At 40.0% G+C, this 14,003-nt stretch overlaps 1 protein-coding gene across 4 annotated transcripts in view; it reads right to left on the reverse strand.

The window, feature by feature from the left end:
- The window catches only part of PPP2R2C (protein phosphatase 2 regulatory subunit Bgamma), a 202,075-nt gene that overhangs the window by 5,621 nt on the left and 182,451 nt on the right, over nucleotides 1-14,003 (reverse strand). For all 4 annotated transcript variants that reach the window (XM_075708969.1, XM_075708971.1, XM_075708968.1 and 1 more), the window contains 2 exons: nucleotides 9,275-9,444; nucleotides 4,481-4,572 (listed from right to left, as the gene is read on the reverse strand). In XM_075708969.1, coding sequence (XP_075565084.1) covers nucleotides 4,481-4,572; nucleotides 9,275-9,444 — 262 coding nt within the window. The remainder of the gene's footprint in view (nucleotides 1-4,480; nucleotides 4,573-9,274; nucleotides 9,445-14,003) is intronic.

Genomic DNA, 14,003 nt, shown 5'->3' on the forward strand with positions numbered 1-14,003 from the left:
CTGCAGTCTCCTGGGACTGACAAGCAAGGCCCACCAGATCTGGTTTCGGAACAAGCTGACCTTATGAGAAGAAAGGATTGGTTCCAGGAAAAGTCTTCAAAAACATTTTTCATGGGAATGAAAAATTAGATTTATTATGCCAAAGGGAGAGGAGGAAGCACTGTTGCAAACAGTGGGGGTCTGTTGGCATGCTGGGGAATTTTCCTTTATTCTGCGCTGTGCAAAGCAACTGACTCCCCATCACAAAGAAGGAACTTCTTTAAACCTCCTGGGGAGTATGCCAATGGGAAAACTTGAGACACCGGATTCAGGATTGTGGCACTCTGGTACAGCTGGCTGGAATAAGACTGGGAATAAGAACAGGGGATCCTCAAGTCCTTCCAAGCTAGTATTTGACATGCTGAGCCTTGAGAACAAAATGATGTCTTTGAGCTCTCCAGCATGGAGCGTGCTGCCAGACAGGAATAGACTGTTAACGTCTCATCCACTGGGACCTGCCAATTCCACCTGATTAGAGTGAAGGCTGATGGATATTCAGTGGGATGAATGACAGTTCAGTAGGAAAGGACTGACTGAACAGTTGTATGTGACTTCACTCATCTGCTTACAGCATATCACTTATCATGATGGTATTCAGAAGTCTCCCTGGAAGGGTTCCCATACACCCATTCATTTGAAATCTTAAAAAAAAAGAATAGTAATTAAGGTATTCACTTACTACCATGTAGAATTACTACACTATTTTTTTCTTTTACTGGCTTCTGTAACTCACAAACAGCTCCGTAAGTGCTAATGTTTTTGGTAAAACTGAAATAACAAAATGGGTATGGTTAACAGTGAGAAGAAAACAGTGTCTTGCAGGTCATTATTAAGAGACCTGACTTCAGAAGTAAATGGAAGAACTAAATTAAGTTGGTGTATAAATAGGGTTCATGCATTCTACATAGTCATGTAATGATGTATATACAATAAAGATGGCATGATTTTAGTGTAATATACTCAACTACAGATAATATGTGCTCATCTGGTTGAATTAGTGTAAGACCCCTGCTTGACTCCCTCCCCTGACCACTGTTGCTGCCAAAGTACATAGTGATTAATGTGCCCTTCAGCAAATGAGATCGGCTCTGTCTGATCGTATTAGTTCCTGTTCATTGGAGTAACCAAGCATCAATCACGTTCTAATCAGAGCTCACGTACATTGATTTTTTTTTGTAAACAGCTTCACCATCAGGTTCTATCATAGCCTAGATTAACTCCTTAATAATGACAAAAATTAATAAAAAGTATTTTCACATAAATAATATGCTTTCATTTTTAACTGAACAATCCTATCACTTTAAATTGTCATTGTAGCTTTAAAGTCTGCAGCAGATAAAAGTGACATGTTTAGAACTGCAGTTATTACTGTTACGTATCCATATTAATAATGTAAATACCGTATTGCAACATCTCTTAAAGAGTACCGCTGTTAATAGGCATTGCTTACCTTTAGCAGTAGTCCTTTTGAAAAAAACCCATACCAAAAGGATCAAATTAAGTGACCTTACTATTCAAATGAACTGTTCTTTAAGAGTTACTGGTACCCAAATATAATTTAAATTATGAACCAGCAGAAAAAAAAAAAAATCCTTGCAGTGCTTAGTAAAACAATACAATACTTATCATACACAGAAGCAAGAAGCTCAGAAGAGTGAATATTAATTAAAAAATGAACACCAGTGCTGATATATTTGACTCTTAAAAAGAAACAACTAGATTAAAGAGAACCCTTATCTTTTGTCAGATGTTGCCAGCTACTCTACTCAACAGTTTTTTACAATCAAGAGCAGCATATTGTGTTTAGTAACGGATTTGGTAATTGCGCACGACTAACAACGTGTACGTCCCCAGTGTTGGGGCAGGACAATAAATGAAGCCCCCACAACCTAATGTTCCCACTTAATAATTACTCACTGCATTGATCTTTCTGATCTGTCAAGTAGGAATGAAAATATTATGCTCACTTTAAATCCTGATATGGAATAATATTTCTGTTATTACCAGGCAACTATCCAGAGAGCGGTCTTACTGCACTAGTGAGGAGGGCATTTCATTCAAATACAGGGCCTGGGAATACGTGGCTGTCCATCCTGTAGAACACACTGGGAATTCCCATCAAGGATAAGCAAAATGGCTTGAAAGGACTTGAAAAGCCCTGAATCTTTGTCAAAGTTTCACAGTAGCTAAATGACTGGATTGCGCTGTTCTTCTGTGCCAGATTTAGGCAGGGATCAGCACCATTCATATGTCCAAGAAAGGCTTTTATTTTGGTATTTCCAGCAGGACCAAACTCAAGCAGTAACCAGTCTACTGAGACAACCCTCTGCTAAAACATCCATTCATGCATGGGTTTGGGAGGTTCAGAGGAAAGCGCCAAAACTTGGACCTTCCCCTAAAACTTCTGTGGGTCATTCCCACTTTCTGACCATATCAAAGCTATCTGCACAACAGCTGGTGCCCAAGTTGCAGTCATAGCTATCCAGGAAGGATTTTGCCCAGTGTGGTCCACCTATGTCATCTTAAATGGCCAGTAGTTTATATCAGAGGGGATACTCAATGCTGAGTTAATCCTTGTCAGAAAACACACTACCCTGGCATGCAGACAACAGAGATAACAGAAGTATATAGTTTCATTTGCATAATAAATGATACATGGTAAAAGTTTTATTTCTTAAAAAAGATAGAATCTCTCCATTGGGCAGGTACAGGAAACGAGCAAAGGACAGTAGTCCAAAAGGAAGATGCCCCTTGCACGGTGCACAGCATTACACTTTATCTGCATTTGTGGAACACAGGACTGGAAGAGACCTTGCTCTGCACTTCCAAATTCAGACACTTGTCATTTTAACCAATGTCTCATATAACCGCTTTCACACATTTCCTGAGTACCATCATCAAAACAGTTGGGCTTCTTGCATCTCCACTACTCAGGATGGGAAGACTGCTCCACACTGTCACTGTCCAAACAGGTATGAGCTACCTCTAATTTCCAGGCTATAATTGCCTGCTGTCACTCATACCTATTTGCTGCTGCGTCATTATAATTCACATTTATCTTAGCTAGATCCTCTTCCTCCCTGTGTATACCTCCTTGACATACTTACTAGAAGCAAGTATAATCTTGGCTTCTCTTTTGCTAAGCTGATCAAAACCAAACTCGTGCCCTCTCCCCTCTTTACAGCAGCTGTCCATTTGCCTGATTAGTTCATCCGCCTTGAGGGGCAAGAAATGTGTAGCTGCAGTCCAAGGGTCTTCGAATAAGACCCTAACATAATGTCACCACTACTCTTTTCTCTGCTGGATATCGCAGTCTTGCCCATTTGAGGATCATATTTGCCTTTTTCACAGCTGCCCCGCACTCTGTTTCATACTCCTTGCCCAGTCCAGGGGGGCAGACCTGCTCCAAATACAACGAGATGGACCATTTTTCTCTTTCCCAAATGAGAAGCTAAGTTTGCTGAAGGCACAGTTCCAGGCTCTCAGTGAGTGCCAAACTTTTGCTTCTTGGCTCCTAGCTCTGCTGAGCCAGAAGTCACTGTGTGCCATTCAAAATTGGCTCCTGTGCTCTCTTTCACATGCATTTCATAGACTGCTAATCCCTTCCATAGTCACTTAGTGTATGAATGTCCCTGTGAGTTGTTTCCAAGTGGTAAGATGAAGGTTTGTGTTTTCTTTTAACTAAAATCCTCACCTTTCATTATACTCTTGGATTTCATCCATTTTCATTATCCCACTCCTCTTGGCCACTCAGTCCCTCCTGTACAATATTCCTACTCCCCAAAGTACTGCCACCATTTGCTAACATTATGGCATTAGCACATTTCATCCTTGCTCGCACTCTCTGACTTGTGCCAGTATTTCTTATTAAAATATTCAACAAGATATTATGTCCAAGATAAAAACCAGGACCACTCCTTCAGTGCACAGGGAAAGGGACTGCTCTGATGGGGGTAGGTATCAGAAGAAACCGTCATTTATGTCAGTGGGAAGGTGGCAGCAGTTTGTGGAGAATCAGTGGGTGCCTGTGACTGCCTTTCCCTGCTCCCTGCTTCCAGTAAATGAACTGGATTTCTGAGGCAGCTCATGTGTAAATACAGGATCACACAAGCTTCCTTAGTGTGTTGGTGGGGCTGTGCAAGCTGGCAGCATTCTTTTTAACTTCTGCAGCCTACTTATGATTTTGGTGAAAACAGACAGAATTTGAGGAGGTTTGTTTTCCCCCTAAGGCATGAGCCAAGATTAACAAGGTATACATCATGTCTAATGCGGTCAGAGACACAACTGCACCAACATCCAGATACCTTTTATCAGCCTGAACACTGATATGTGAAGATGTAAATTGATGTGGAAAATAACCATGTGTAACACTTTACTTTCTGATTGTTCCCCATCATATGGGAGCCAAATGAAGACAGTGATGGCCATAAGGATGGATTACCTGTCTGATCCATTCCATGCACATTCAAACTTGTCAAAGATGCAGTCATTTTCATAGAGGGAACACAACTTGCTCCTAAGGTAATCATGGACCTGTTTCAAAGAAAATAACTGTTGTTATTCTTGAAATAAAACAAAATATAAAACTCCACAACCAGCCCCCACCCCCCTCAGCTTTATCTCCCACGTTCACTTTCAAAATGTGCTGCACAGATTGGTAACTTTGCAGAAGATACTGTGTTTAAACTCTAAAGAAGCTATCTGTACTTTTTCACAGCCCAATTAACCAGGTGCTACAGAATTATTGTTGCAGGAAGGCATGAAGCATACCTCCCTCAGCAGGCTGCACACTACCCCTCTTCAACATATTTGTTTCCTGCTTGGGTGATTTTCTCAGTGCTAGCCTAATTCCCAAAGACATTTCACCAGCTGATACCCTAGATGTGATAATTAATGCACAAGAAATCTAATTTAAATAGTAACAAAAATGTCATATTCCAGATAAGTGGACTCTCACTTGTTGTGGCAGAAAGAACTTGGCTCTATTAAAAGAATCTGTAATGTATGGTAATACATATATTTGGGTAAGGTATTTCAGAAGCCAAATACAGTTCAAGGTTGCAGTTGCACAGGCCACAAATCAGAACACTAATTTAGCCCAAGGATATCCCCTATTTGGCTGAGACTTAAAAACAACATTGTAAATTCTCCCTTACGTAGTTGAAAAGTGGGACTAACCAGCAGGAGACCCCTCCTCTGGGCCACACATCTCTGCTGAACAAGGGTTATCATAAAGAGACAGATCTCATGCAAACTGTTTCAATCCTTTGCTGAATTTGATTAGTTTTCCCTCTGGATGATTAGTTTCATTCCACAAGGAAATAATGAGCTAGAAAATCCCTGCCTAGATGAATTTACTAATGCACTTTCACTCCTGATGTTTTCTTCCAGCTGTTGTAGAAACTGTAAAACAAAGATGTGTAGATGGCCTCTTGGAGCGCACATACCAATCCAATAGCTGAGGGGCATAATTTAGCTCTGGCATACAGAGGTACTGGTTCTTGCAAGGCCAGCGAGACTGTTCCTGCTCATGGATGCTCAGCATCCTCCTCTGACCTGAGGGTATAAACATTTCTTCTAATAAGATAACTACTATCAAGACCAGATAAGGGACAATGATCTTTCACTTACATTTCTTTAATCCATTTTCAATAGCCAAATGGTACAGTAGCCTAGCAATATTTGTAATGTAAGGTTTTTTGGGATTATAAATTTTAGTCATGGATCAATTTTCATTAATAGATGAGTGAACACTGAGCTGTATATCAACAGATAATGTCTTATACAGCAAATAATAGGCAAATGGTAGAGGCAGATAAAACATTTCACAACTAAATGCATTTACCCTCATGGCGAGTAATAGGTCAGAACACTTCTAGCACTGATGCAGTTTCCTGCATCCTCTGTAATTAAATCCTTCCATTTTCTCTTTACTTAAAGCCTTTTTATGTTAGCAGTGTAATCTGTTACAGAACTGGAGTGCTTTTCTTTATCATCCTTGTGAGCTCCCAACACTTGGAAGAAATAGAAAGGTTGGGTAAGGCAGGAGAAGGAATTAGACTGCCTTTGCCTCATTGACTGTCATTTCTAGGTCTTCCTCTTGTTACCATTTCCAGCAGCCATCTGTCATGACCACTGTCATGAATACACCCTTTGCGAAGTGCGTCCAATTCCACAGCTTGGAGCTGTGCCTTTCTACCAGCTCTGTCAAAAAGCATTTTCAAGTTCCTCTCTCAGATTTCTTACCGATCTCTTCAAGGTGTCAGTTCCTTTTTCTTGACTGACTCTGCCTGCAAACTTGCACTACTGCTTTCAACAACCAGCTTGCTCTTCATGTGGACCCTTTACCACATTTGACCACATTCAGACCCTCACAATGACCATGAAATACTAACTGGAGGAAACACTTAATTTTTACCCCGTTTGCATGTCCATCTGCCCCTACCAATTGAAGGTAAAATCAGATTTGCCTTATCTGTTACATATTGTTCTTACCACATAAGAATAGTACTTGAATCCCAACCCAATTCATTCCTAACTAATTACAAAAGGCATTCTCCTCTTCTTCACTGCACTGTTTTAGGTCAGACCTTCATGGAATTATCTAGTAATTCTGTGCTCCAGACTAACACAGCCACATGACTCCATGGGGAGCTAATTCACGGGGACTGAACAGTCACAATCAGGAATTGCACTGGTAAGTGACACATTCGTCCAAATCCCTATGCAACAGACCTTGCCAAAAAGTGAATCAAGCTATTATTGGCTATGAACGTGTTCACCTCTGGTTGCTGCTGGTATCGCTCTGCTGGGGTAATTCACCTGGGCAGCATCAAAAGAGTATCCCGTTAGACAGGGCTGCCTTGCAATTTTCAAGCACTGGCCGTTTTAGTGCTGTCCTTTTTTTTCTTTTATGTGAAGCATGAACAGGAGAAAATCATGTTGAATCACTCTCAGCAGCTACAGTGTTTCAGCAAGGTTGCTCTATGCAATAACATTGTCTTAGCCACAGCCTTGATAAGGAAAAGAACTTGCATGAGGAATCTGATTTTTCTTGTGATACTAAAATTGTAACCTGATAATGAAGCAGTACAGTTATAGACTTTGCTCCCTCTTACAACCTGGTGGGGAAATCTCCTGTTGTGACCCTCTTCATGAGTCTCTCAGCTAGACAATATCTAAGTGGCTACCATGCAGTGGATGAAATGAGAAATTGAAGCTTTTAATTAATATCTTTTAATCTTTTAATGATATGCATGTCATCATAAATATGTGGATACATAACTAAAAATGCTAGGTTTATTTGTTGCCTTCAGGTGATCCACCACAAAAAACTTTTTGAGAGATTTCCAAGTTTATATATGAGATTTATGTATGTGTGAGAGAGATACCTCTAAGACAAGTTACTTAAAAGAGTAATTTAAACCACTTTTTCTTAAGAACAGAATTCTCTACTATCTGTGGTTGAAAAACATGAAAGGTTGTCCAGAGCAGTTGGACTGTGTGAATCCTATGCAGTCCTCTGCTATTGGTTTCCTAAGGCCCTTGAGTTCCAGATTCTCCTTTAATCTGCTGCAACACTCAGAAATGCATCTGTATACTCTTTACAAGGCACTGGATAAGTATTTGAAAACTAAATGCAATCCATAGGTTAAAGTAAGGCAGCAAGAACACTGTTATATTTGCAGGGTTTTTTTTGTTGTGGGTCTTTTCTTTTTTTAGTAAGCTTCTGATTGCAATAATCAGTACTGAAAAATTTACATTATACTCATTTTCCACATCTTAGCATGGAGAAATATAACTTTTTAATTGGCCCCACTGCTGGCTGTCAGACTGATTTAAAGGTGGCCAGCTTGTTTCACAGCTACCTACATGAGGAAATAAAAGCAGACGTCAAAGTCAAGACAAACAGGTTGGCTTGACCAGCTATTCCTCTCCAGGGACAAGGCTGCCTACTCCATTAGCATAAGTATAAAGTAATATATTACCTAAGCTCCTAAAATCTAAGATATGTTTCTGTTATATAAAATACTGTCTCACCCTTACCCTCCCACTTCATTTTCACAGCATATCAACATTTCTAACACATTTAGCATTACAAGTATTGCCATTTTCAGAGCAAAACCAATTCTGTAGTTTTAAAGGTATACAGGCTCAGACTTTCCAATGCTAACACGAGACACGCTGAAGAGTATCCACCAAAAGGTAATGGGTGCATTGGAAAACACTGGGGCCCACTTTGTCTACTAAATACTAGCTTACAAACACCTCCAATGTTATTGATGGCAAATTTTGGTTGTTTTGACAAGTCACACTACCTCATTACATATTAATTTAAAATGAATCTTAATGATAGTTACTGTGAACTCCTGCACCCCACCTGCCATTATACAGACACAGAAAACAAGGGATTGTTCCAGCAGTGTCGTAGGACTGTCTCTACGTAAGCAGTACGAGCCAGATGAATGACATTTTTCCTACTTTGCATACCCTTCCACAGTAGCTTAACAGCTTTTTCTCATTGCATTTTCATAACAAGCAGCTTCTTTGTCACAGACATATTTTCCTTCTTCAGGGCAGAGTCAAAAAATATAAACGCAGCCCTCTATTGCCAAACAGAACAGATGTCAGAGTACAAACTCAGCGCTGGCTGGAGCCACTGGCATTTTGTCTGGATAATATCGCAATGAATTCAGGCAACCAGATGTGTCTGTCTGGCATTCGCAAACTGCTGTGTCAGTGGTGACGTTAGGGTTTAACACTGATCACTTCTAGAACTAGGCACAAGGGAGAAACGCATAGATGAAGTTTTAAAAAAAAGTTTTGAAATTACAAAGGTGTAATTTGATCAGCAGTCCCAGCGGGACCAGAATGCTAAGCAACTCACAAAATCCTTTCCTCAGTTTCTTTTACATGTTAATAGTGACATACACCATTTGAAAACAGGTGCCAAAGTGAAGAGATTATTTCCCTTGTTAGAAGCATCGTTTCTTTCAAGAGCCCAATCCGCAGTGAGTGTTACCCTGACTCCCCATGTGTTACACTTCCTTACTGATGCTGCGATTGCCCTTTTGCAACTACAGGGACGCCGCTATAAGGTTTTTAACAACCTTGATTAGCAGCTCTCTCAGCTAGCCGCTTCTCAGAGCAAGCAATGGGAAGTTTAGGAAAACATTCAGGTTTTGAACAGAGATGCTTTTATATTGTGGCATTTCAAGACATAGGAGATACCTACCTGGTATGTTTCTACAGGCTTTGTTTCCATGTTCAGATCCCAAACCTTGACAGTGAGGTAATCTCTTGTTAGCATGTATCTACCGCTGTGACTGAATTTGACATCTGACACTGAAGAGATAATTTCTGAAAAAAATGATCTGTTACTGGGGTCTTCTGGTTCTTCATAAACTGTTCAAAGAAAAAGAAGCAAGAGAGAAATTAGATTTCTATAAAAAATGGTCTGTTGTACAATCTGTACTGTGCATTTCTTGCGAAACAATGTAGTTCAGTGTACCAATGAACATGATACAGAATTAATTATACACCCAGCACTTAATTTATTCTTTTTTATATATTATTTATATAAAAATATGAACTGTAAGCTTTAAATATTACAGTAATTAACCTTATAGCTATAGGCCCAAAGCCTCAGTCTCGGAAATTATGTAGATACACCAGTTAGTTGACTACAGCTACAGATAACGAGGCAGTTCATCTATGGTGATCCTTTCTAAGGTCCCCACATCCTGTTTCCTGACATAACCAAAATTCAGGTGTCCTTGTCACAGGAAAGGTGTACATGTGGTCTCACGATGGTCTTGGCATCTGTGGGAAGGGTGGTTACTCAAAGCCTGCCCTGGTTGCCAGAACCAGCTGGCCAGTCTGCAGGCTACTCACCGGTCATGTCTGGTACACGCTGGTTAGCTGATCTGTGCGCTGCACGATCCAACAAGGAGGAGGATCATGAAATATTGCTTACAGTACCTCCATACAGGGAAATCTAGCTCTTGTGGCTAGGAGGTTGGTCATCCCTGTTCAACTGTATATAATAATGATACTGGATTGACTTACATTGAATTGCAGGAACTTGAAACAACTGGTATTAGTGGGCTCTACTTTTCCTGTTACAAGTCCACTACTCACCAAGGTTGCTTCACCCTTCCCCAAAAAGCCTGCACTAAGTCTAGCCCTGCCTTTGAGGTGCCTAGAGCAACTCTTTTGCCTTTCTGCAGGTATCTGTGGCCCTGTGATCCAAATGACCCCATATGGTGAACGTTAGTAGAAAGTCAGGCTTTTGGGGTCTTTCAGTTCTCAGCAAAATCAGTAGGGTTTTGGTACCTATGCCTAGAATATTCTTTGAAAATTGGCAATTTGGTGAGTGTCATTTTCAAGTTTCAAAAGCAGGTGAAGAAAAATCATGTGATGAGACATGAAAATGTGCTGAAAGTAGAACAACTTTTTACTGTCAGTCAAAACATAGTTTTTTGTGTAGTCCACAAGAACATTTCTCTCTCAACTAATTTATCTATGATTCAGACTGTTGAAAACAACAAGGTTACAGTTTCCATCAGGTGAAATAACATTCTGCTGGAAGTTAAGGGTGAGTACGTGGGTGAAGTATGTGGGGTAATGCAAAAAATTATGGGCAATTTTCTTTGGGGGTGGGCAGTGGAATGCAGCCAGGCGTGCACATGAGAATAAGGTCTATATTTGAACATGTACCACATATCTAAATGGTAATGAACTACTTCAAAAAGGGGGAAAAAACTTTTCTTTTCAGACAGACTGTAAACGAACAACTTTAAATAGCTCTTTAAAAATTTGCCTAGACATTCTGTAAAGCAGGTATTTTGTAATTATCCTGTCAGATTTTCAATAGAAGTCTGACGAGCACAAAGCAATTATCATTTCTCATACCTCTTCCCTTTAATCTGTCCAAACTATGTACTTGGCTGGCAGGAATTTCATCCTCCTAATTATGATGTGAAGTTGCTATTAAAACCAGGAAAGAAAAAAAACCCCATACTAACTGAACTATACCTTCATTTATAGCTGAGATATATTTTCTTGGCTCTATGTGTCTTGTCCAACTCCCAATGATTAGAAGAGGAGTAATAGTTGTACCTGGATATTCTGTATTTTGTTAATTAATGGATTAAACCATTTCATCCCTTATCTGCACTGTTTATTGCTTTTCTATCCTCACCACAGTAAGTATTAGAAAGACTTAGATTAATTAACTGCAGAAACTAATGCAGGCATGAAAGCCTCATATCACTAGAGAAAGAAAGATAGTGGTAGAAATTTTAGTAGCAGCAGTTCTTTGCAGATAGTTTCTATAGTCAGCATAACCAAGCCAGGAAAATTGTGACAGGAAATTAAGCAGCAGCTCCCAGTGTTACAGAGAAAGCTTAGCAACTAGCAGCATATGCCTGAGCAACCAGAACAAGGCATTGGCCTCAGGAAATGAAGGTGAGAGATAGCGTCCTCGCGTCTTAGCTATTTGTGATTTAGCGTCAACATAAGGTTATGCATACACTGCGAAAAAGCACAGTCTTCATTCAGTTTGGCTAATACAAGTTGAGTAATTGGAAACGGGACAGCAGTGACGGCCATGTGACTTAGGCTTGAGTTCAGGTAAGCAATTCAAATTCAACCCTGGCCTCTTCAAGCTGATAGGAGAAAACATGGTGCTAGCCCACCATTTGCAAAATCAGGTTTGCCAGCCTGCACTGGAAACACATCTGCTGTTCATTACAGTTTAGACTTATCTTTTGGAGGCCGCTCTTATACCAGTATGCAATCAGCACCCAAAACACAAGACTTCAAATCTACCTTACTTTTCTATATCTAAATAAATCGTTAGACCAGGACTTGGAATCAGAATTTTACTGAGATTCGATTACAAATTCTATTATACCCCTCGATTAATTTCTTGATTAACTTCTTAATAACTAACTTTTCCCATGAAAAAGGGTATTTAAGTTTCATTAATATTGTTCTTGATAACCTTCACAGTGCTAATTATATGAAATACACAAAGCTACCTGTGTAGTTGCAAACTAATGAACAGAGGCATCACAAATGGTGCGGTGTGCTGAGCTTTCCCATGACACCGCTCAGACTTAAATATGACCTTGATGACAGGACTGTGGAATAAAGAAATATCATGGGATTACAATGGGAAGCTCAGTATATCGCTGAGTACAGCCAGTATTGGAGAGGACCCTCCAAGGAAGACACCATTCCTGCCCCTTACTCCACTGGCAGATACATAAGTAAGCTGGAAAGTCTGCTTAGGGAAATAAAAATGTTCAATCCCTTTCTGCACAGCTTCCTGCTCACAAGTTAAAAACCAGAGTAGCTTTTCACAGAAGTAAGTCCAGACTTTGGAGGAAAGGATGGGTTGGTTGAAGGATACTTGCCAGAGCACTGTTTTCCTGAATCCTGAAGAAAATCTCCAGCATAAAAATATGCTGCTTCTTTCTCAAAAGGAACTGCCATCTGCTGAAAAACAAACTCTCATCTCTTCTAAAAAAAAATTCTTAGTGTTCCTTGAATTTCTCTGATCTAATGTAGACATTCTAAGGAGACTCTCCTTAGAATCAGTGGATAGAAAGACATCTCTAAGGTGTGCATTTATCATGCAGAAATATTTGCAGATGTCTGAAGTGAAGAAAAAGAACGACCAGGAACAGCTAGAGTGGGTGGAAGGTCCATCTCACTCAGCTTCCCTTCCAGACACTGGCCAAAAGAAAGCAGACACCTTGGGTATTCCCTACAAAGAGTGTGGTGCACGGGCACTTCCCACCAACACCCTTGTGGCTCTCATCAGGCCAGTGAGTTGCATACTAGGTGTCGTAGGTGCTGCCACTGCAACCTCCCATTTATTTTAATATGGGCCTGATTCCACAAACTTGAAAGCTATACATTTGGGACAAGACACATCCAATAAAGAAAAAAAACTAAAACCCAAACTAATCTTCAAGCTCAGTTCTAAACAAGAACTAATGGCTGACAAAAATTGGGGCTACACATGTAAATGTAACCTTCCTTACAAATCTTGTTTATTAGTTTTACAGTAATTGCCAAAAACATCTGATAATGTGTAGCCTGGAATGTCTCACTCCACTCAACACCCATCATACAAACTGCAAGGGCCACGAGGCACGAGTGCATGCTTTGAAATCCCACTGTAATGGTCTGGAGAGAGACCTTGCAGTCACCGACACTGCCTTCCTCTTCAGCTTTGCCAGCTACCTTTCACTGCTGGACAATATTCCAGTATCCCAAATACATAATTGTGAAAGAAGGATATCAAAGAGCTAGGAACACAGGAAATTGATAAATCAAACAGCACTACTGTGCACATTCGACTGAAAAGTAGTGAGTAGACTGTAACTAAAATATATTTTAGGAGTCAACCAACCATTATCCCAACAATAGCCAAAAATAACAGCCTCAGAAAACACAAAACCCCATGTTCTCATAAAAGGTTTTTCTCTTTGTCCCATTTCCAAAGACGCACATTTTTGATAGAGTCATTGGTATTCTCCAGACTTCAGCACCACTGAAAATTAATATTTTGTTTGCTGGGCAGAGCTTTAATCATTGCAGGGTGTAAATTCTGGCATATGTGAACTTTAAAAAATAGTAATAATACTAAAAATGGCTCAAATGGTGGGTGCAGTGTCAGAATCCAATACAGGAGCATGCATCATTTTCTACATTATACTATAGGACCTTGGGTAATGCTTTGGCTGAATTTTCAACATTCCTTCCACTTCTCCTTTTCCTCCTCTTACCCTCGCTCTTTTGCCTGGATGAAATAAAAATACAAGCACTCACAGCACTACTGCAAAGCAGATGGTTCCAACATACAAATATGAATAAAGTTTTCAAAAAAACAAAGAAGAATGATCTATTTAAAGGGAAAGCAATAGCAGTATCTGAGATAATATGGGGCA

This window comes from Pelecanus crispus, chromosome 4 (genome assembly GCF_030463565.1).
Source record: "Pelecanus crispus isolate bPelCri1 chromosome 4, bPelCri1.pri, whole genome shotgun sequence".
Lineage (NCBI taxonomy): Eukaryota > Metazoa > Chordata > Aves > Pelecaniformes > Pelecanidae > Pelecanus > Pelecanus crispus.